General features: G+C 48.2%; 1 protein-coding gene across 2 annotated transcripts in view; it reads right to left on the minus strand.

The window, feature by feature from the left end:
* Positions 1 to 1,342: 1,342 nt before the first annotated feature.
* The window catches only part of STUB1 (STIP1 homology and U-box containing protein 1), a 21,687-nt gene continuing 529 nt past the window's right edge, over positions 1,343 to 22,500 (minus strand). The window contains exons 2-9 of one of the 2 annotated variants that reach the window (XM_040356303.1): positions 18,251 to 18,512; positions 17,095 to 17,142; positions 13,699 to 13,897; positions 8,747 to 8,912; positions 7,387 to 7,474; positions 5,970 to 6,026; positions 4,227 to 4,343; positions 1,343 to 2,709 (exon numbers count right to left, since the gene is read on the minus strand). In XM_040356303.1, the coding sequence (XP_040212237.1) occupies positions 2,584 to 2,709; positions 4,227 to 4,343; positions 5,970 to 6,026; positions 7,387 to 7,474; positions 8,747 to 8,912; positions 13,699 to 13,897; positions 17,095 to 17,142; positions 18,251 to 18,433 (984 nt within the window). In that variant the 5' untranslated portion in view covers positions 18,434 to 18,512 and the 3' untranslated portion in view covers positions 1,343 to 2,583. The remainder of the gene's footprint in view (positions 2,710 to 4,226; positions 4,344 to 5,969; positions 6,027 to 7,386; positions 7,475 to 8,746; positions 8,913 to 13,698; positions 13,898 to 17,094; positions 17,143 to 18,250; positions 18,513 to 22,500) is intronic. The other variant, XM_040356304.1, reaches the window with a different exon arrangement.

Genomic DNA, 22,500 nt, shown 5'->3' on the forward strand with positions numbered 1-22,500 from the left:
TAATACAGGTATTTGCCTCCACTTCCGGCTTAAGATCGCCACAGAAACCACGACATTTGTCTACCCCAACCCCCCCCTCCCACTGTCTTCTGGGAGACACACAGGTCCCAGAGAGCCACTCAGAATGCGCAACTTGCGCATGCGCAGCAGGAAACCAAGCTGTGAAGCCGCAGGTCACTACCCGATTCCCTTACTGAAGATGCAGATGCCTGCAACCAGGGGAACGGGTCGGCCTCGGATGAGGACATCGCGGGTGTCCTTATTTTAAAAGTCAGCAGCTGCAGTAGTTGTAGCTGCCAACTTTGCCGGCGTATAAGACGACCCCCTATTTTTCCAGGACAAATGTTGGTTTTGGGATATACTCGCCGTATAAGACGACCCCCTTCCTACTAGTCTTTCTGGAAGCTGAGGGGTAGCCGGAACAACCGCTGACAGAAACAGGCTTTTTTTCAAATCTCACTGTGCCATTACATTACTTGCCCCCACTGTGCCATTACATTACTTGCCCCCACTGTGCCATCACTTGCCCCCACTGTGTTATCACTTGGCCCCCACTGTGTTATCACTTGGCCCCCACTGTGCCATTACATTACTTGCCCCCACTGTGCCATCACTTGCCCCCACTGTGCCATTACATTACTTGCCCCCACTGTGCCATCACTTGCCCCCACTGTGCCATCACTTGCCCCCACTGTGTTATCACTTGGCCCCCACTGTGTTATCACTTGGCCCCCACTGTGCCATTACATTACTTGCCCCCACTGTGCCATCACTTGCCCCCACTGTGCCATTACATTACTTGCCTCACTGTGCCGGCCAAGACGATCTCCCTACCTTATTTTTTTTGCAGATTCTGTCTTCCAGGCTGCAGGCATCCATGATTCAAAAGCTGCGCCTTCTCCTCAGACTGTTCCGTGATAGGCAGAACACAAATTTTCCCAGCAAGGCCTCTGTTCAGTGTTCCGCCTATCACGGATGTCCTCTCACCCGAGGATGAGAAGGAATTCGTGATAGGCGGAACACTGAACAGAGGCCCTGCTGGGAAAATTTGTGTTCTGCCTATCACGGAACAGTCTGAGGAGGCGGCGCGGCTTTTAAACCATGGATGCCCGCAGCCTGACGGAGACGGTCATCGGCGTATAAGACAACCCCGTCTTTGGATGCATTTTTTTGCATCCAAAAGGTCGTCTTATACGCCGGAAAATACGATATATTTTTTTCAGCAGAACTCCGCATGAAGCTCTGCTTTAAGAATCCACATGACACAACATCAGCTAAATAAAGCAGCTTTCCAAGGTGAACCCAGTTCCCTGTCGTTAGCTAGAAAGAATTCACAAGCCGCAACGGCATTAACTCTTTTTTTAATGTACGCACTGTGCATTCACAGAAGAGGTGCCACACCGTCAAGTGTCTTCTACGAGAGTCAGTCAGTGGCCACACACGCACAGGAGACGCCAGAATATATTTACATCGGCTATATACACAAAGAAAGCAAAAAAGTTCAACGGGGGGGGGAAACATAATAATATCCAATTCTTTGGGATGCCCACTCTATTCAGCACGATTATCAGTAGGGGGCTCAATAGGGGGTTAGTAGTTGAAGTTACGGCTGGTAACGGTAGCTTGTCCTCAGCCATTTTTGGCCTTTCTCCAGGAGGGTTCCGCACAATGTGAAAGGCTGTTAGAAAATGGTTAGACGAAAAAAAAATATTGGCGTAAAATCATGCAACTCGTCGGCCACGCTGGATGTCACAACAAGGGGTTAACCAATCAAAACACAAGCCAGAAGTAGAACGTTTTGGTTGTCCTTTGCACCACGTCAGTGCCGAATCTGGTAGTTAAACGGTTACTGAAGGTTAATATGAGGTCGGTGAGAATGGGGGTCTGTGCATTTTCCTACAGCGGAGTCCTCGGATTGTAAATAGGGCTGCGGCGCCACCGCTAACCGGTACTCCACGCGGAAAACTACATGACAGAGCCACATAACACTGAAAATGAGTCAATAAAATAAAATAGGGCATGGAGTCAGTCATATTTCTACATTTCGAAGGGGGATTGACAATCCTTTTTCTGCTATCATACCTATGGGGACTTTTCCTGCACAATGCAGTGAACTCAATGGCAGCTTTATTCATATGACTGCGCTTCAAGTCTCCATGCTCTTCAAGCAGCACTGTAGGTTTTAGCAAGTCTGATAATGCTACAGACTTCTTCAGAGATCTCTAAAAAGGTCAAAGCTTCTGTTTCAGCTCTAGGAACTGCAAATCTATCATTCCATCTGCGTAGACCAGAAGGGGGCGATATACATACTGCTGTAGTGGGACCGGACCTGCGAACCGGCCAGAAGTACAGATGGACAAGACAAAATAGCAGCTCTCGTACAGGGAAACTTTTGGCCTGTCTGGTTTTCTAGCGGATGGATGTAGCAGGAGACACTGGACACGTGGATGAGATGAGTAAGGCATGGAGGCAGAACAGGCACGTTATGAAACGCGGCGGGATGAGGGGGGGGGGGGGGGGGACAAGGGGAGCAGCCTGGAGCTGAAACATTGTAGGTTCAGACCGATGAGATCATCCGCCATTTCAGTAGTCTTCCACCCAACCGTTCTCTGATATGAAGGCATCGATAACCTCTTTCATGGCTAGGTTTGGGATCAGCTGGTCTTGGGTCAGGGGGCTCCGGGTCACAGGGTCAAAATGGCCGACTCTCTGTAGGAGGAAATAAGCAGAAATATTGCAAGTTTCTATTAGCCTATACCAGTGATGGGGAACCTCGGCACCCCAGATGTTTTGGAAATGCATTTCCAATGAAGCTCAAATACACTGCAGAGTGCATTAGCATCATGGGAAATGTAGTTCCAAAACATCAGGGGTGCCAAGGTTTGCCATCACTGGCTTATACCCTGAAGTCTGACACGTGGTGTATTATTTTTGGCAAAAACAAGGCTTCGGGGGCCAAACCCAGCCCCCTCCCCAAGCCATTTCATGTGGCCCTCTCACCTCTCCTGCAGCTGCAGCCCCCTACCATGTCTCAGCAGTTGGCAGCACAGAGGGGGACAGCACTCTTCCACCAGATCCTGTGCCTCTCCGGGCAGCAGCACCCCTCTCCACCTCTCCCTTAGTCTCAACATTCAGCCGACTCCAACAACTAACCCCAAAATGAGAATCACAATTCTTTTGCTTAGACTAAAGATCACAAATCTCAAAAACTGAATGCCAGACCCCCCCCCCCCCCCAAATAAATAAACCTGCGATTTATCTGAAAATATGAATATATAAAAAACAGACCTGTCTATAATGTTAAAGACCAAACTTTGATTCTGCCTTTTTATAGGAGTTATATGGTCTTTAACATTATAGACCTATCACTGGTCTCTTTTTTTTTACATCAGAAGCAGTACCGCCAGCAACCACTGGGTGGCGCATGGATACACACTACAGTTGTACAGATCTGCAAGAGAAGCCCAGGCATTCATCCAGCGGCGCAGGCTGCTGACGTCGGTTCCGATATCGGCGCCATTTGCGTTCCACGCTGGTTACGTGGAACCGGCCGTGAAACAGAAGAATCGCGGGGAGATTGCGGGCGGGGAGAATCGAGATCGCGATTAATCGTGCAGCTGTACCGCTGTGCCTTGCAAATGGTCCCACAGTCTCTTGGGACCCAAGAGACTGCAGGGACAGGAGGGAGGAGGTGAACTTCTGCTCCGATTGCCTAAGCCAGGGGTCTTCAAACTACAGCCCTCCAGTTGATCATGAACTACAATTCCCATCATGCTTAGTCATGTCTGTGAATGTCAGAGTTTTACAATACCTCATGGGATGTGTAGTTCTGCAACAGCTGGAGGGCCATAGTTTGAGGATCCTTGGTCTAAGCAGTCAGAGCGGAAACCTGGTTTTGACAGGTTCCCCCACTCCAAAAATATGCCAATTTTGACATATATAGAGGAATAGTAGAACGTCCCTTTTTGGGTGAAGCTCCATTTTAATTATACATACAGATGGAAGAATTGGGGCTATTCAAGGTGTTTTGGGTAATATCTTATACATGGAGAGCAAGCAGCCAACCAAAACCATTTAATTGGCAGCTCCTCATTTTAAAACAGTATTTTGATTTTTTTTAATTAGGCCGTGTTCTGTTTTGTAACCGGCTGCTATGGAAACATGCTGCAGTCTTTACTATTCATTTCCCGGTAACGTAATCCAGTATTTGAAAAAGGATATATTACCTGCAAGTGCTCCTCTATGTCCTTTCTGTCGTAGGTGATCCCACTGGGTGTTATACACGGCTCTCTCATCAGCTCAAAGCTGATCTTCCCACACAGGTAATCCGGGATGTCCCGCTTCTATGCAAGGACACAAGTACAGGATATTTAGTAAATGACCCAGCCGCACAATCCCTGACTAAATACACACACAGGACACGTTTCAGTCTTCATACAAGGAATGCACGCCATGTCAATCCATCTATAACCAGCACCCTGTGTGGCTTTTCTGTTTCAATGTCTTTGCTTTTAATAAAGAAAATTTACAAACTAGAACAATGTCTGGTGGGAAAGTACGTCGGATTTCAAGACAGTACAAGCCACGACCAGGGCCAGCCTTTGGGGTGTGCGAGTTGTGCGGCCGCACAGGGCGCCATGGGCAACAGGGGCGCTGTGCGGCCATCACAGCTCGCAGAATGTAAGTCGCAGTCAGTTACTCACATGATCACATGGGACCCGATGGTACCAATGGGGGGCAGCAAATTGCACATGTCTTGGGGGCGAGGGGTGAAGATGGGGGGGGGGGGGGCGCCACAGGATTAGCTCGCACAGGGCGCCTGAACACCTAAGGCCGGCCCTGGCCACGACTTTAGGTCGGCCCACACTTACAACAGGTGTGCGGCCAGCTGGTTGCTGAGAACGTATGATCAATACAACAGAACGTCTTTATTAATGGCTATGAATAAAGTAGGTACAACAAGAAGAAAGAAACCTCTTACATGTTATACTGAGTCTATGATTAACCACTAGAGACCCGGGCCACTGACAAATCACGGCCACAAGGTGTCTCTACAGGGCCGACGTACTCGGCTCCTCCTGGCCACTGGTGGGGCGCACGTGCCCGCCGCGTCACTCGGGTGCCGATGCTATGTGCCTGGCGGCCACGATGTCCTCCTGGTACCCGCGATCGGCAGTCACAGAGCCAGGCACGTGGATCTCTGTGTGTAGACACAGAGATCCACATCCTGTCAGGGAGAGGAGACCGATGCTGTATCCCTTGTACATCGGGACAACCATCGGTCACCTCCCCCAGTCAGTGCCCTCCACCCACAGTAAGAATCACCTAGCAGGGCACACATTTAACCCCTTGATCGCCCCCAAGTGTTAACCCCTTCGCTGCCAGTCACATTTATACAGTAATCAGTGCATATTTATAGTACTGTTCACTGTATAAATGTGAATGGTCCCAAAAATGTGTCAAAAGTGTCCGATGTAATATCGCAGTCCTGACAAAAATCGCAGATCGCCGCCATTACTAGTAAAAAAAAATTATAAAAAAAAGTCATAATTCTATCCCCTATTTTGTAGACGCTATAACTTTTGTGCAAACCGATCAATAAACGCTTATTGCGATTTTTTTACCAAAAATATGTAGAAGAATACGTATCGGCCTAAACTGAGAAAAGTTTTTTTTCTTATTGGATATTTATTATAGCAAAAAATAGTGTTTTTTTTTTCAAAATTGTCGCTCTTTTATAGCGCAAAGAAAAAAAAAAAAAAAAAAAAAGAAGGTGATCAAATACCACCAAAAGAAAGATCTATTTGTGGGGAAAACAGGACAACAATTTTGTTTGGGAGCCACGCCGCACGACCGCGCAATTGTCAGTTAAAGCGACGCAGTGCTTTAAAGTGAACTTATCCTTTAAATGGTAGCCATTTAAATAAAATGAAATGAACCATTGTCTGTATTCATATAGGATCACTCACCTTGCGCTTTTCATCTACTTGAGAAAATAGCTCATCCATCTCTGCCAAATACTTATCCTGCACAATAAAAAAAAAACAAGCAGAAATTGTTTTTTTTCTGTAATGTGGTGCTGACTTATTACAAGGTAGATCAAACCAGTCCCACCAGTCTCTGCACTGGAGAAGCTTAAAATAGAACTGCACCTAATTCACAGAACATTTATTACATGACACGGGTGTAATCCTCAGGCAAACCATGAGAAATCATTGGAAGGATACGCTTCCAAGCACTTTTTTTTTTCCAAGTCTGTTTTTCAGTTTTTATACCTTGTCTGGAGTTCATCTTTAAAAAGTGGATGTAAACCCGATTTTTTTTCTTTTATGTCACAATGTAGAGTATAAGATTTCCTACCATCTGTGCCCAGTCTTGCCACACAGAGTTAATCCAGCTCTGAGCAATCCTCTTTTATTGTTCAGTGAAATAAAAACGGACTTAGAGAAAAACCTTAGTCTGTTCCGCTCCCTTGCTTTGAGTGACAGGTTATTTACATAGCTCATGCACTAGCCTGGAGACGGGCATTCTTTTTTTTAATTCCCACTCCCACTCCTTTTCTGAAGTCATGTGGTTACTAGATTCGGATATATGGGCTTTTTTCAATAGGGTTTTCTTGATCAAGCGTATTTTGAAAATTTGGACGGCGCTATATTTGCTGTTTTTGATGTCGATTAGCATACCGTATTTATCGGCGTATACCGCACACTTTTTTGCCTTGAAAATCAGGGCAAAATCGTGGGTGCGCGATATACGCCGATACCCGCGCCGAGTTTGAATACTGCGCCGGCATATACCGAGCGCAGTACACTCGTGTATAGTCGGGCAGGCTCGGCTACTCTCGCGCTCACGTCCTGGACGTACAGGACGTGAGTGCGAGAGTAGCAGAGCCTGCCCGACTATCCACGAGTGTACTGCGCTCGGTATATGCCGGCGCAGTATTCAAACTCGGCACGGGTATCGGCGTATATCGCGCACCCATATTTCGCCGGACCCGACGAAGAGGACACCCAAAGCCGCAGACGGACGCCGGACCCGACGAGGCCGCCGATGGACGCCGCGCAAGACACCAAAACTGTAAGTACAAAAATCTTTTTTCCACAGGAATGCGGGTCCACTTTAGGGGTGCGCGCTATACGCCGGAGCGCGCAAAACCCCGATAAATACGGTAATTAAGGACTTGGACTGCACCATGTGCATTGTTCGGTATCTGTGATACATATCAGTGTTACGGAGTATTTGTATTTGAGTTTATACTACGTCTTGGGGAATTTTGTTCACTTCATACCTTTGTAAATTGTGTAGTTAGGTGCGAGACGCATTGTTGTACTTCTGCGGTGATATTCATACACACAAGTCTATATTGATTTTCATTATTGTACTCACATGTTTGTTGGCCACACAAGACAGCTGAACCCGGCTCCTGTTCTCCTCCACATTCTCCTCCTGTTTCCGTTTTGTTTCTTCAAGTTCCCTAAAAATAAAATTACATCATTTACAGAAACTCTACAGGCCAAACTCCAATTTCACGCAACTGTTTAACTACTTCAGACCCGCGCTATAGCCGAATGACGGCTACAGCGCGGACCTGAAAATCCAACTGGACGTCAATTGACGTCCGCCCCTTTGGGCGTTCCCCGCGCGCGCTCCAGAGCGCGCAGCGGGGAAACTCTGTGTTGGCCGTGTCCCTTGGACACAGCCAATTACAGATCGCGGGGTAAGGCCAATCAGAGTGGCCGTTTGCGATGCGATCTGTGCGGCCAATGAGAGATGATCTCATATGTAAACATATGAGATCATCTCTCATTGCCGTTTTACACAGAGACAGCGTCCTGTCTCTGGAGAGGAGACCGATCTGTGTCCCTTGTACATAGGGACATAGATCGGTCACCCCCCCCCCCCCCCCCAGTCACCCCCCCTCCACCTACAGTTAGAACACAATGCAGGGAATACATTTAACCCCTTCCTCACCCCCTAGTGTCAACCCCTTCAATGCCAGTCACATTTATACTGTAATTAGTGCATATTTATAGCACTGATCGCAGTATAAATGTGAATGGCGCCAAAAGATGTGTCAAAAGTGTCCGATGTGTCCGCCATAACGTCGCAGTCCCAATAAAAATCGCAGATCGCCGCCATTTCTAGTAAAAAATAATAATTCTGTCCCCTATTTTGTAGGCGCTAAAACTTTTGCGCAAACCAGTCGCTTATTGCGATTTTTTTTTTTACCAAAAATATGTAAAAGAATACGTATCGGCCTAAACTGAGAAAAAAAAATGTGTTTTTTTTTAAAAATCGGGATATTTATTATAGCAACAAGTAAAAAATATTGTATTTTTTTTTTTCAAAATTGTCGCTCTTTTTTGTTTATAGCGCAAAAAATAAAAAAAACGCACAGGCGATCAAATACCACCAAAAGAAAGCTCTACTTGTGGGAAAAAAAGGACTTCAATTTTGTTTGGGAGCCACGTCGCACGACCGCGCAATTGTTAGTTAAAGTGACGCAGTGCCGAAAGCTGAAATTTCACCTGGGCAGGAGGGGGGTATATGTGCCCAGTAAGCAAGTGGTTAAACAACATTAAGTCATAGCCCCACCCCCTAAATGCAGCCCAACTGATCACATACTTACCTCCAATCGCGTTCCTATGGGTGGTAATAAACCCAAAACTTTTACATATTGCAGCTTACCAATCCCTAGATGTGGTGGCTGCATTCGTTATTCTCCTGTAAGAAGCCAGACGCTCACCTTTCCTTCTCAGCCAGGATGAGTTTGGTGAGATAGGCATGCAGCTCGTTCTCCTGGTTGATCCTTCGCTCCTCTATGTTGTTCCAGCGCTTCTTCTTGGCAATCCTTAGAGCACTCGGGATGTCGTCCCCAAAGTTCAGCCTTTGCTCCTTGGCCAGGTTATAAGCTGAAAAAGGTAAAAAAGACGATTTTTCACTGTATATTTATTGCTCAATTATAAAGACAACCAGGACAACTGAGGGCATCTGTAGCATACTCATTTCTGAACTGTGCTGTAAGGCCCCCCAGAGAGGCTGCCCTATCTTCTGTCTCCAGGTCAGGCTGCAGGGACAACCCAATCAAAGCTGCCTAATCTCTATTCTAACTCACATAGGCAGCCTGCTCTTCGGTCTCATTGTCAGGCTGTAATGCCCCTACCGAGGCCACCTTAACCACTTAAGGACCACCTAACGCCGATATACGTCGGCAGAATGGCACGGCTGGGCACAATCACGTACCAGTACGTGATTGTTAAATGCCCAGCCGTGGGACTCGCCGACCCGATTGCCGCTGGAGTCCCCGGAGCTGAAGAACGGGGAGAGCTGTGTGTAAACACAGCTTCCCCGTTCTTCACTGTGGCGCCGTCATCGATCGTGTGATCCCTAATATAGGAAACCACAATCAATGACGTCAGACCTACAGCCACACCCCCCCCCCTACAGTTAGAAACACAGATGAGGTCACACTTAACTCCTTCAGCGCCCCCGTGTGGTTAACTCCCAAACTGTAATTGTCATTTTCACAGTAAACAATGCATTTTTATAGCATAATTTGCTCAGAAAATGACAATGGTCCCAAAAATGTGTCAAAATTGTCCGAAGTGTCCGCCATAATGTCACAGACAAAAAAAAACGCTGATCGCCGCCATTATTAGTAAAAAAATAATTAATAAAAATGCAATAAAACTATCCCCTATTTTGTAAACGCTATAAATTTTGCGCAAACCAATCGATAAACGCTTCCTATCCCACTTCCTCCTACGGACCACTAAAGCGATACGTCATATCGCCTTTTAGCGGTCCCTCCCTGTAGGCGATCGCCTGGGACACGTGACAGGTCCCAGGCGATCGCCTGTCCAATCAGGGAGAGCTGCGCCGTTCGCACATGCGCAGCGAGTGCCCGGCCGTGAAAGCTGTGGGCACCCGGCCGAAAGCTGTCACAGTCGGGTGCCCACAGTTGCAGTGGAGGCGCCGGCGGTGAAGGGGGGGACCGGAACGAAGCTCCCAGCGGCACGTCGCTGGACCGTGGAACAGGTGAGTGTAGGTTTATTAAAAGCCACCAGCTACACTTTTTGTAGCTGCTGACTTAATAAACATAAAAAAAAAGACTGGAACACCCCTTTAAAGCTCTCACAGGTCACTGTGGTCCAGAGGAGGACGTTATACAGAGCATATGCACTTTCTTAAGATATAGGGATCTAATCCCATCATACAGTACAGACCGGCTGCTTCAGAGGCAACTGTCATTCTGCTCTCTCCACCTATCAGCGTGATCCTTGCATTGCAGCATACTTTTGATGTATAGACTGCATAGGTACTGCCGACACCAAGTCAAATCCAGGTACTTAAATGGCTTGCTTCTAAAAATGACATTGAATGGTGTATTAATGATTACAAAGATGCATTATTCTGTGTCTATTATATCTTCATGGAAGTCGTTTTTTTTTTTACATAATTTTACAAAGCAGACCAGATTACACATCACAATCCACACAGCCATCCAAATAATTGCACTATTAGAGCTGTAGGATATAAGCTCCTATTGCACAGTTGTTATTATTCCTCCAGTCACAGTCCAGCAGAATAATCATCGCTTGCACTGCAGATAATATATAAAGAGTTAAGCGGCAGGCAGCCCACCAGGATCCGGCCGTCAGGCAGCCCACCGGGACGCGGCCGTCAGGCAGTCCCCCGGGACGCGGCCGTCAGGCAGTCCCCCGGGACGCGGCCGTCAGGCAGTCCCCCGGGACGCGGCCGTCAGGCAGCCCACCGGGACGCGGCCGTCAGGCAGTCCCCCGGGACGCGGCCGTCAGGCAGTCCCCCGGGACGCGGCCGTCAGGCAGTCCCCCGGGACGCGGCCGTCAGGCAGGTATAAATGATTCAGCAGCGACATGGAATAAGTGGTTCTAGTGATGCCGTCAGCTTGTTGTTGGTAACAGAATACAAACAACCTGCCAGACAGAGACGCTGCTCTGCCGCTACACACAATTCCTGGAACATTCCTCCATCACCGGGACTTATCACAGATTACTAAATCCGCAGAGAACTGCTGAGCATACACAGCCCAAAAGACTAAGACACCGGGGGAGATTTACTAAAACGGGAGCACACAGAATCCCATGCAGCTGTGCACAGTAACTTCTAGTAATCAGCTTCTAGGGCAGGGATATGTCATTAGCAGACCTCCGGCTGTTGCAGAACTACAAGTCCCATGAGGCATAGCAAGACTGATGGCCACAAGCATGACACCCAGAGGCAGAGGCATGATGGGACTTGTAGTTTTGCAACAGCTAGAGGTCGGCTAATTGCATATCCCTGTTCTAGGTTGTATTAGCCGGGGTTCACATCGGTGCCGATTTGTAATGCGATTTGAAAGATCAAATTGCATGACAAAATGCCGCCTATCAGCAGCAATGGCACTGTTCCAATCAGTGCGACACCGATGTTGCGGCACCACACCGATTGGCAAAAGTAGTTCCTGCGCTACTTTTGCCAGTTTGCTGCGTTTGATGAACAGCTGTACCAGATTCTGTGTGCATTCCTTTTAGTAAATCTCCCCCATTGTGTTGTGTGGCCTTATCAGCCTGAATGACGACAACAGGAACAAAAGCTGATCTGATGATTCTTTGGAAGAACTACCTATAGCCTGGTACACACTGACAGTTTATTTATTTTTTTCTTCAACCCAGCAGGCTGAACGAAGGAAAAGCTAAAAGCTGACAGCTCAGGTTGGAGCAGCTGTACCAACAATCCGACGTTAGTACAGCGATCTTCCATTCTGTGCTATTGTGTTGTGACAGGGGGGACGCCCCCCACCACCACCAGAACACTCCGGGAGCTGATCGGCAGACCTTTTTTAGTCATGCCCCTTCCAATTGGTCGGCTTCTGTCGGACCGGCTGCAGTGCACACAGACCGAATGTTGGCTGGTTTCTATTGAACCGGCCGATTCCACCTAACACTCTTATGGGGCTTATGGCAACTACTTCATTTTGTTCCCTATATAGAGCAGCAATGATCTTAGGGAGGTGCTCCTTAAAAAGGAAAAAAATAAAAATAAATATTACAGAGAAAGGTTCTTCAAACATTCTTTAGTGCTGCAGAGATCTAATCAAAGACAATTCTATCTGACCCTTCCCTGTGGTAAAGCAAATGTCTACAGACCCTAAGGCATAGCAGCTAAGTAAACAGGTATATATAATAATAAAAAAAAAAAAAAAAAAAAGGAGAGACCCTGTCACCAGAACCTTCCAAATTTGGAGAAATGCGATAAATTGGAAATTAAAGGAGTTGTAAAGGAAAAAAGATGTTTGCCTAAAATGAATGTCTGCAAGGTAGACAGACAGAATAGTGTAATGATTCTGTTAAAAAACGAGTAAATACCAATAAATTCCTTCATCTATATCACCTCCGGCATTCTAGTTTCTGTTCTCTCATTCACTTCCTGGTTTGCGGCGCTCGTTCATGTAAGAACTACATTTCCCAGTATGCATTGCGGCACGCCCAGTAATTCACATCTCCTTGAAGTCTCTAACACATAGAGAGCGTCCTGCCGCACAGATGTAGGGGTAGATTCAGAAAGGGCGTCCTAACTTTGCGGCGGCGTAGCGTATCGTGTTTACACTACGCCGCCGTAAGTTAGCGAGGCAAGTACATGATTCACAAAGTACTTGCCTGCTAAGTTACGGCGGCGTAGCGTAAATCGGGCGGGCGTAATGGCCCCTAATTCAAATTTAGCTGAGGGGGCGTGTTTTATGTTAATGGAGCTTGACCTGACGTGATTGACGTATTTTACGAATGGCGCATGCGCCGTCCGCCTACATTTCCCAGTGTGCATTGCGGCAAAGTACGCCGCGCGGTCCTATTGATTTTGACGTGGACGTAAAGAACGTAAAACCCGATTCACGGACGACTTACGCAAACGACGTAAAATTTTCAAATTTCAACGCGGGAACGGCGGCCATACTCAACATTACTATTCCATCTATTTGATGGAATAACTTTAGGCCTGATAATGCGTTACGTAAACGGCGTATCTGTACTGCGTCAGCCGGGCGTACGTTCGTGAATTACATATCTAGTGATTTACATATTCTACGCCGACCGCAATGGAAGCGCCACCTAGCGGTCAGCCTAAAAATTACACCCCAAGATAGGACGGCGCAAGCCGTCGTATCTTAGATAGGTTTAAGTGTATCTCTGTTTGAGCATACACTTAAACTTAGGTCGGCGCAGATTCCGAGTTAGGTTGGCGTATCTACTGATACGCCAGCCTAACTCTTACTGAATCTAGCCCGTAGTTCCCAGGAGGGGGTGAGCACGTCACTGACCACCGCAGTAAAGCCTCCCATCATGGTGGTCAGTAACAATCAGACAAACAGGAAGTGAACAGAACAGAGAAGAAATAGAGCAACTTCTGAGCAAAAAACGAACAATGAGGAAGTGAAAAGAGGAATGTCTGCAGGTAAAGGATGTTTATTATGAAAACATTTTTTCCCTTTACAACCCCTTTAAGCATAAATCTAAAACAAAACATATATTTTTTTTTTTTCCCCTTTTAACATGCTCACAGAAATCTGATGTGTACTTGGCATCCAAGAACTATTCTTGCAACCTCGCCCCTCCGGCTGTTTAGTCATACTTGCATGTCAGGTCTTGTAACAGCTTGTAAAGGAGAGGCCCGGTGTAGACTTACCTCTCTGCAGATTGGCGATGGCCTCATCGTAGTTCTCCATTTCCATCTGGCACTGCCCCAGGAAGAAGTGAGCTTTCACAGATTGGCAGTCCAGCTCCAGAGCATGCTTGCAGTCTGCCAGGGCCTTGTCCAGCTGCTGCATCTTCAGGTAGCACAGAGCGCGGTTGGTGTAGTACACAGCGATGGAGGGGTTGCGGGTCTGTATAGGAAAAAGGAAAAAAACTCAATAAACACCGACAAGTAGCAGAAAATAAACCGAACAAAAGCCCCACTGCTGCTTCAGACTAGCTGGTCCTCATCAGTGCCATGAGTGGGAAGCACTGTTTCTATGGAGTGTTCATATACTGCAATGAACACAGTGACAAGCAATTTGTAATATTGCCAGATTATATTCAATATAGTATTCTATCTGTAATATAAAAACCTCTATAGAACTGGGCTGTACCGGCACTATAAACCAAGGCCTGTGGATGCACAAATGATTTGCAGAGCTCAGGATAATATTAATGCGATTCTAAACCTACTTTGTTTTACTTTAAAATAATGAACATGTGTCGTTTACCTTCTCCATGCAGTGGTTTTGCACAGAGCAGCCCAAATCCCCCTCTTCTCTGGTCCCCTACCGGCACTCTGGGCCCCTCCCCCTTGTTAAGTGCCCACAGAGCAGCTGCTTGCTCTGGGGGGAAACTCATGCATGCTAGCTCTGGGGGGGAAACTCATGCATGCTAGCTCTGGGGGGGAAACTCATGCATGCTAGCTCTGGGGGGGAAACTCATGCATGCTCGCTCTGGGGGAAACTCATGCATGCTCGCTCTGGGGGAAACTCATGCATGCTAGCTCTGGGGGGAAACTCATGCATGCTAGCTCTGGGGGGGAAACTCATGCATGCTAGCTCTGGGGGGAAACTCATGCATGCTCGCTCTGGGGGAAACTCATGCATGCTCGCTCTGGGGGAAACTCATGCATGCTCGCTCTGGGGGGGCACTCATGCATGCTAGCTCTGGGGGGGAAACTCATGCATGCTAGCTCTGGGGGGGAAACTCATGCATGCTAGCTCTGGGGGGAAACTCATGCATGCTCGCTCTTGGGGGAAACTCATGCATGCTAGCTCTGGGGGGGAAACTCATGCATGCTAGCTCTGGGGGGGAAACTCATGCATGCTCGCTCTTGGGGGAAACTCATGCATGCTCGCTCTGGGGGGAAACCCATGCATGCTCGCTCTGGGGGGAAACCCATGCATGCTCGCTCTGGGGGGAAACCCATGCATGCTCGCTCTGGGGGGAAACCCATGCATGCTCGCTCTGGGGGGAAACCCATGCATGCTCGCTCTGGGGGGAAACTCATGCATGCTCGCTCTGGGGGGAAACTCATGCATGCTCGCTCTGGGGGGAAACTCATGCATGCTAGCTCTGGGGGGAAACTCATGCATGCTAGCTCTGGGGGGAAACTCATGCATGCTAGCTCTGGGGGGAAACTCATGCATGCTAGCTCTGGGGGGAAACTCATGCATGCTAGCTCTGGGGGGAAACTCATGCATGCTAGCTCTGGGGGGAAACTCATGCAAGCTAGCTCTGGGGGGAAACTCATGCATGCTAGCTCTGGGGGGAAACTCATGCATGCTAGCTCTGGGGCACTCATGCATGCTAGCTCTGGGGGGAAACTCATGCATGCTAGCTCTGGGGGAAACTCATGCATGCTAGCTCTGGGGGAAACTCATGCATGCTAGCTCTGGGGGAAACTCATGCATGCTAGCTCTGGGGGAAACTCATGCATGCTAGCTCTGGGGGAAACTCATGCATGCTAGCTCTGGGGGGAAACTCATGCATGCTAGCTCTGGGGGGAAACTCATGCATGCTAGCTCTGGGGGGAAACTCATGCATGCTAGCTCTGGGGGGAAACTCATGCAAGCTAGCTCTGGGGGGAAACTCATGCATGCTAGCTCTGGGGGGAAACTCATGCATGCTAGCTCTGGGGGGAAACTCATGCATGCTAGCTCTGGGGGGAAACTCATGCATGCTAGCTCTGGGGGGAAACTCATGCATGCTCGCTCTGGGGGGAAACTCATGCATGCTCGCTCTGGGGGGAAACTCATGCATGCTCGCTCTGGGGGGAAACTCATGCATGCTCGCTCTGGGGGGAAACTCATGCATGCTCGCTCTGGGGGGAAACTCATGCATGCTCGCTCTGGGGGGAAACTCATGCATGCTCGCTCTGGGGGGAAACTCATGCATGCTCGCTCTGGGGGGAAACTCATGCATGCTCGCTCTGGGGGAAACTCATGCATGCTAGCTCTGGGGGGCACTCATGCATGCTAGCTCTGGGGCACTCATGCATGCTAGCTCTGGGGAACTCATGCATGCTAGCTCTGGGGCACTCATGCATGCTAGCTCTGGGGCACTCATGCATGCTAGCTCTGGGGCACTCATGCATGCTAGCTCTGGGGCACTCATGCATGCTAGCTCTGGGGCACTCATGCATGCTAGCTCTGGGGCACTCATGCATGCTAGCTCTGGGGCACTCAGCTTTGAGCACTGTCAACTGATACATAGAGTGTGACTCGGCCACACCCACCGCTCCCTCCTCACTGGCTGTGATTGACAGAAGCAGAAGCCAATGGCTCCCACTGCTGCCTCTCTGTCCAATGAGGAGGGAAAGCGCAGAGAGAGCTGCTGCTCTCGTGCACATCACTGGATCAAGATTGGGTTCAGGTAGGTATTTGGGAGAGGTGGATGAGCTACATGCAGAAGTTTTTTTGTTTTTTTTTAATAGGCTGGGCACCCTTTTGGCATCAGGACTGCATTTCAAATGTTTTTTTATCTTAATGCATTTAAAATGTTAAGATTCCTGAGCCCCATCTCTATTCAGCGATGTTGCACGAGTGTCTTGTCTGCCCGGGACACCCCTCCTCATTGGATGAGGCAGCCATTGGCTCCGCTGCTGTCAATTAAAATCAGTCAACCAATCAGGAGAGAAAGGGGGCAGGGCGTGGCCATGGCTCTGTGTCTGAATGGACAGAGGGAGCTGTGACTCGGTTCAGCTGCCCCCATGGCAAGCTGCTTACTATGGGGGCACTCAACAGAATGGAGGGGCCAGGAGCTCTGGTAAAGGGCCCGTAGAAGGGGAGTATTGGGGCTGCTCTGCGCAAATACACTGCACAGAGCAGGCAAATATGTTTGGTGTTGTTAAAGCAAAAAAAAAAAAAAAAAGCGAGTCTTTACAATCAGTTTATTTGCAGATTCATTAACAAGCTAGATAGCTTTGTAAAGTGCTGCATCAAAAAAAAAAGTGTGCATCGTTCTGCCTGTCCTGGTGCATTGGCAGTACATTCAAAATGAATAGGCTGCCTTGATGCATCCCTCGCCGATGAGCAACATAACAGGCTATAATGCATCGCACCTCAGACAGGTCTGATTGGGCCCTTGTAAGTCGTGTCCCTCCTGCAGCCTGTGAGTAGACAGTAAAAAAAAAAAGCAAATTAATGAGTGCGACCCTCTTACACTGCTCTCTCCTCCTACCAGCAAGTTCCCTGTTAGCGCATGAGTACAACTGATTGACCTCTTGCACTGCTTCTCCCTTTCCCAGTCAGCTCTGCTGTACAAAAGAGACTGTGAAAAAAAAATCTAATTCTGCCTGCAATATAAACTAAAAAAAAAAAAAAACTAACAAAAAATTAAATAGAAATTATGCATTATTAAAAAGCTACAATGATTTCTTTCTGCTCAGAGTGAATTGTTGGGTTTAATGCAATATATATATATATATATATATATATATATATATATATATATATATATATATATATATATATATATATATATATATATATATATTTTTTTTTTAGGTACTTATATAGCGCTGTCAATTTACACAGCGCTTTACATATATATTGTACATTCACATCGGTCCCTACCCTCAAGGAGCTTACAGTCTACGGTCCCCAACTCACATTCATATTCTAGGGCTAGGGATGAGCTCCGGCGTGTTCGCATAGAACACGTGCCGAGCCCGCCAGGAATTCGGCACCCGCGCTGCGCTAATCACAGCCAGGCAGACATTTCCCGATGCTCGGCTGCAGAGATCGGGAAATGTCTGCCTGGCTGTGATTAGCGCAGCGCGGGTGCCGACTTCCTGGCGGGCTCGGCACGTGTTCTATGCGAACACGCCGGAGCTCATCCTTATCTAGGGCTAATTTAGACAGAAGCCAATTAAACCTACCAGCATGTCTTTGGAGTGTGGGAAGAAACCTGAGTAAACCCGCACAGGCACATGGAAAACATGCAAACTCCAGGCACGTGGTGTCGTGGTCGGGATTCAAACCCGCGACCCCTTTTTACTGCTAGGCAAAAAAGTTGCTTGTTAACCGCGTTACTCGTAAACCAAGGTTCCACTGTAATAGATAGATATAGTTATAAAGCTGGTAAGGTTAAATAAAAGACAACAGTCAACCTGTGTGGGTTTGTGTGTGAATACCATTTCCCATATCCTTGTATATTGTGTTCATGAAGATGCCCATCTAAGAGATGTATATAAATGGAAGGTTGTTCACACTTACGATGGCTTTGCTGTAACAGGAAACAGCTTCCTGATACTTGCGAGCGACAAACAGCCGGTTGCCCTGCTCCTTCATCTCCTGGGCGCTGGCGCTTTTCTCCGGGCTTCCGTCAATGCCGCCTTGACCCCCGCCGACACCCGACGGGCGTCCTCCACCGCTACCACTGTCCTCCTTCCCTTTCATCGCGGGGCCTCCGGGGGTCACCCCTCCAAACCTCGGGATGCTTGGTGCCACCCCCAATTTCACAGCTCACAAGGGACCCCTGCTGGTGAAAAGTGGTCTGTTTATATCAGTCTGTATTAGATATATATTTTTTTTTTCTACCATTAAAGAATGTGTATTCATAAGAGAACTGATACTTTACAGGCAATTAACCTAAAACTCATCAACATATCACACAAAGAAAGAATCAAACCAAATGCAATAAATAGAAGTCAGAAAAGAAAAAAAAAGTATGTTAATACCCCAAACACCGTAAAACAAATATTTATTTCTACAATGATAACCATTTCCTATATGTCTGTCTGTCTGTCTGTCCTTTATGGCGTGTTTACATTAGCACAGCGGCCAGTGGTGTACACGCTCCACTAACAATTACAAGCCTGTTGCTTTCAGTGGACATAATGCCCGCCAAAAACGGGACCCATTCAAGAGTATAAATAATAATTATTTGATCTCCTGCAGATTTTGTAAGTTAGCTAGGTTAAGGTTTTGATGCTCCCTCTGCCACACTTCCCCGTTGGCTTGATCTTCCTTCCGCCACGCTTGATCTTCCTTCCGCCACACTTCCCGGCTGGCTTGATCATCCCTCCGCCACACTTCCCCGTTGGCTTGATCATCCCTCCGCCACACTTCCCCGTTGGCTTGATCTCCCCTCCGCCACACTTCCCGGTTGGCTGGATCTTCCCTCTGCCGCACTTCCCGGTTGGCCTGATCTTCCCTCCGCCACACTTCCCGGTTGGCTTGATCTCCCCTCCGCCACACTTCCCGGTTGGCTTGATCTCCCCTCCGCCACACTTCCCGGTTGGCTTGATCTCCCCTCCGCCACACTTCCCGGTTGGCTTGATCTTCCCTCCGCCGCACTTCCCGGTTGGCCCGATCTTCCCTCCGCCGCACTTCCCGGTTGGCCCGATCTTCCCTCCGCCACACTTCCCGGTTGGCCCGATCTTCCCTCCGCCACACTTCCCGGTTGGGTTGATGTCGGCAAGCTGTGTTCTTTCGGCACCATAGTGTTGAGGATTCTTCCCAAACAATTCAACGTTGGTTTCATCAGTCCCCAGAACATTTTCCCAGTAGTGTCGTGGTTCGCCAAGGTGCCCTTTGGCAATCGCCAGGCATGCAACAATTTGTTTTTCTTTCTGTTGGCTCCCTCCGTGGTGTTTTGCCATGGACACCCCGCCTGTCTAAAGACATAAAGTGGAGGTTCACCCGGAAATAAAAAATTTTTAACCTTAGATTCCTGCTCATTTTGTCTAGGGGAATCGGCTATTTTTTTTTTTTAAATCGAAGCAGTACTTATCGTTTTAGAGAGCGATCTTCTCCGCCGCTTCCGGGTATGGGCGTTTCTATTTTGATTGACAGTCTTCCGACGGTCGCATCCATCGCGTCACGATTTTCCGAAAGTTGCCGAACGTCGGTGCGCAGGCGCAATATAGAGCCGCACCGACGTTCGGCTTCTTTCGGCTACTCGTGACGCGATGTATGCGACCGTCGGAAGCCTGTCAATCAAAATAGGAACGCCCAGTCCCGAAGACCCATACCCGGAAGCGGCGGAGAAGATCGCTCTCTAAAACGGTAAGTACTGCTTCGATTTTAAAACAACTACTCGATTCCCCTAGACGAAATGAGCATCCATCTAAGGGTAAACATTTTTTTATGGGTGAACTCCCGCTTTAAGTCCAGCAGACTTGTGAATGGGGATGTTGCCAGCTCCAGTGAGGTCCTCAAGTCTTTAGCTGTTCCTTGTGGGTTCTTCTTTACTCGATGGAAGATTCTTAGTACTGAACTCTCTCCGTTTATAGAAAACGTACTGACTGATGGATGCCGGAACACTTTGAGATTGCTCCGCATCCCTTTCTAGCCTTATGCAGACCATCGTATGTCTTCTGAGAGGGTCTTATGGCGACGGCGTGGCTGATGCTTCTTATGAACAGCGATCTTAAAGCGGGAGTTCACCCAATTCGTTTTTTTTTTCTCTTTTCCCCTTAGCTTCATGCTCGTTTTGTCTAGGGGAATCGGCTAGTTGTTTTAAAATATGATCCGTACTTACCCGTTTTCGAGATGCATCCTCTCCGTCGCTTCCGGGTATGGGTCTTCGGGAGCGGGCGTTCCTTCTTGATTGACAGTCTTCCGAGAGGCTTCCGACGGTCGCATCCATCGCGTCACTCGTAGCCGAAAGAAGCCGGACGTCGGTGCGGCTCTATACTGCGCCTGCGCACCGACGTTCGGCTTCTTTCGGAAAATCGTGACGCGATGGATGCGACCGTCGGAAGCCTGTCAATCAAGAAGGAACGCCCAGTCCCGCAGCCCAAACCCGGAAGCGGCGGAGAAGATGCATCTCGTAAACGGTAAGTACGGATCATATTTTAAAACAACTAGCCGATTCCCCTAGACAAAATGAGCATCAATCTAAGGTTAAAAAAAAAATTTCGGGTGAACTCCCGCTTTAAGGTGCTCATTAAACTTACTTGGTATCTTATCTGCATTCAATAAGCCTCAGAACCCATGTAATTCATATGTGTTTGGGTTTAAAGGGGTGAGGTGGTAACTCAAACCATACTTCACAGCTGGGTTAAAGTTTTGATCTTCCCTCCGCCACACTTCCTTGTTGGCTCGATCTTCCCTCCGCCACACTTCACAGTTGGGTTGATGTTGGCAAGCTGTGTTCTTTCTGCACCATAGTGCTGAGGATTCTTCCCAAACAATTCAACTTTAGTTTCATCGGTCCACAGAACATTTTCCCAGTAGTGTTGGGGTTCGCCAAGGTGCCCTTTGGCAATCGCCAGGCATGCAACAATTTTTATTTTTATTTGGCTCCCTCCGTGGTGTTTTGCCATGGACACCCCGCCTGTCTAAAGACATAAAGTGGAGGTTCACCCGGAAATAACATTTTTTTTAACATTAGATTCCTGCTCATTTTGTCTAGGGGAATGGGCAATTTTTTTTTTAAATCGAAGCCGTACTTACCGTATTAGAGAGCGATCTTCTCCGCCGCTTCCGGGTATGGTCTTCGGGACTGGGCGTTCCTATTTTGATTGACAGGCTTCCGACGGTCGCATCCATCGCGTCACGATTTTCCGAAAGTAGCCGAACGTCGGTGCGCAGGCGCCGTATAGAGCCGCACCGACGTTCGGCTACTCGTGACGCGTTGTATGCACCTGTCAGAAACCTGTCAATCAAATAGGAACGCCCAGTCCCGAAGGCCCATACCTGGAAGCGGCGGAGAAGATCGCTCTCTAAAACGGTAAGTACGGCTTAGATTTTAAAACAACTAGCCGATTCCCCTAGACAAAATGAGCATCCATCTAAGGGTAAAAAAAATGTATGGGTGAACTCCCGCTTTAAGTCCAGCAGACTTGTGAATGGGGATGTTGCCAGCTCCAGCGAGGTCCTCAAGTCTTTAGCTGTTCCTTGTGGGTTCTTCTTTACTCGATGGAAGGTTCTTAGTACTGAACTCTCTCCGTTTATAGAAAACGTACTGACTGATGGATGCCGGAACACTGTGAGATTGCTCCGCATCCCTTTCCAGCCTTATGCAGACCATCGTATGTCTTCTGAGAGGGTCTTATGGCAACGGCGTGGCTGATGCTTCTTATGAACAGCGATCTTAAAGCGGGAGTTCACCCAATTCGTTTTTTTCCCCTAGATTCCTGCTCGTTTTGTCTAGGGGAATCGGCTATTTGTTTTAAAATATGAGCTGTACTTACCCGTTTACGAGATGCATCTTCTCCGTCACTTCCGGGTATGGGTCTTCGGGACTGGGCGTTCCTTCTTGATTGACAGTCTTCCGAGAGGCTTCCGACGGTCGCATCCATCGCGTCACTCGTAGCCGAAATAAGCCGAACGTCGGTGCGGCTCTATACTGCGCCTGCGCACCGACGTTCGGCTTCTTTCGGAAAATCGTGACGCGATGGATGCGACCGTCGGAAGCCTCTCGGAAGCCTGTCAATCAAGAAGGAACGCCCGCTCCCGCAGCCCATACCCGGAAGCGACGGAGAAGATGCATCTCGTAAACGGTAAGTACGGATCAT

This window comes from Rana temporaria, chromosome 6 (assembly GCF_905171775.1).
Source record: "Rana temporaria chromosome 6, aRanTem1.1, whole genome shotgun sequence".
Lineage (NCBI taxonomy): Eukaryota > Metazoa > Chordata > Amphibia > Anura > Ranidae > Rana > Rana temporaria.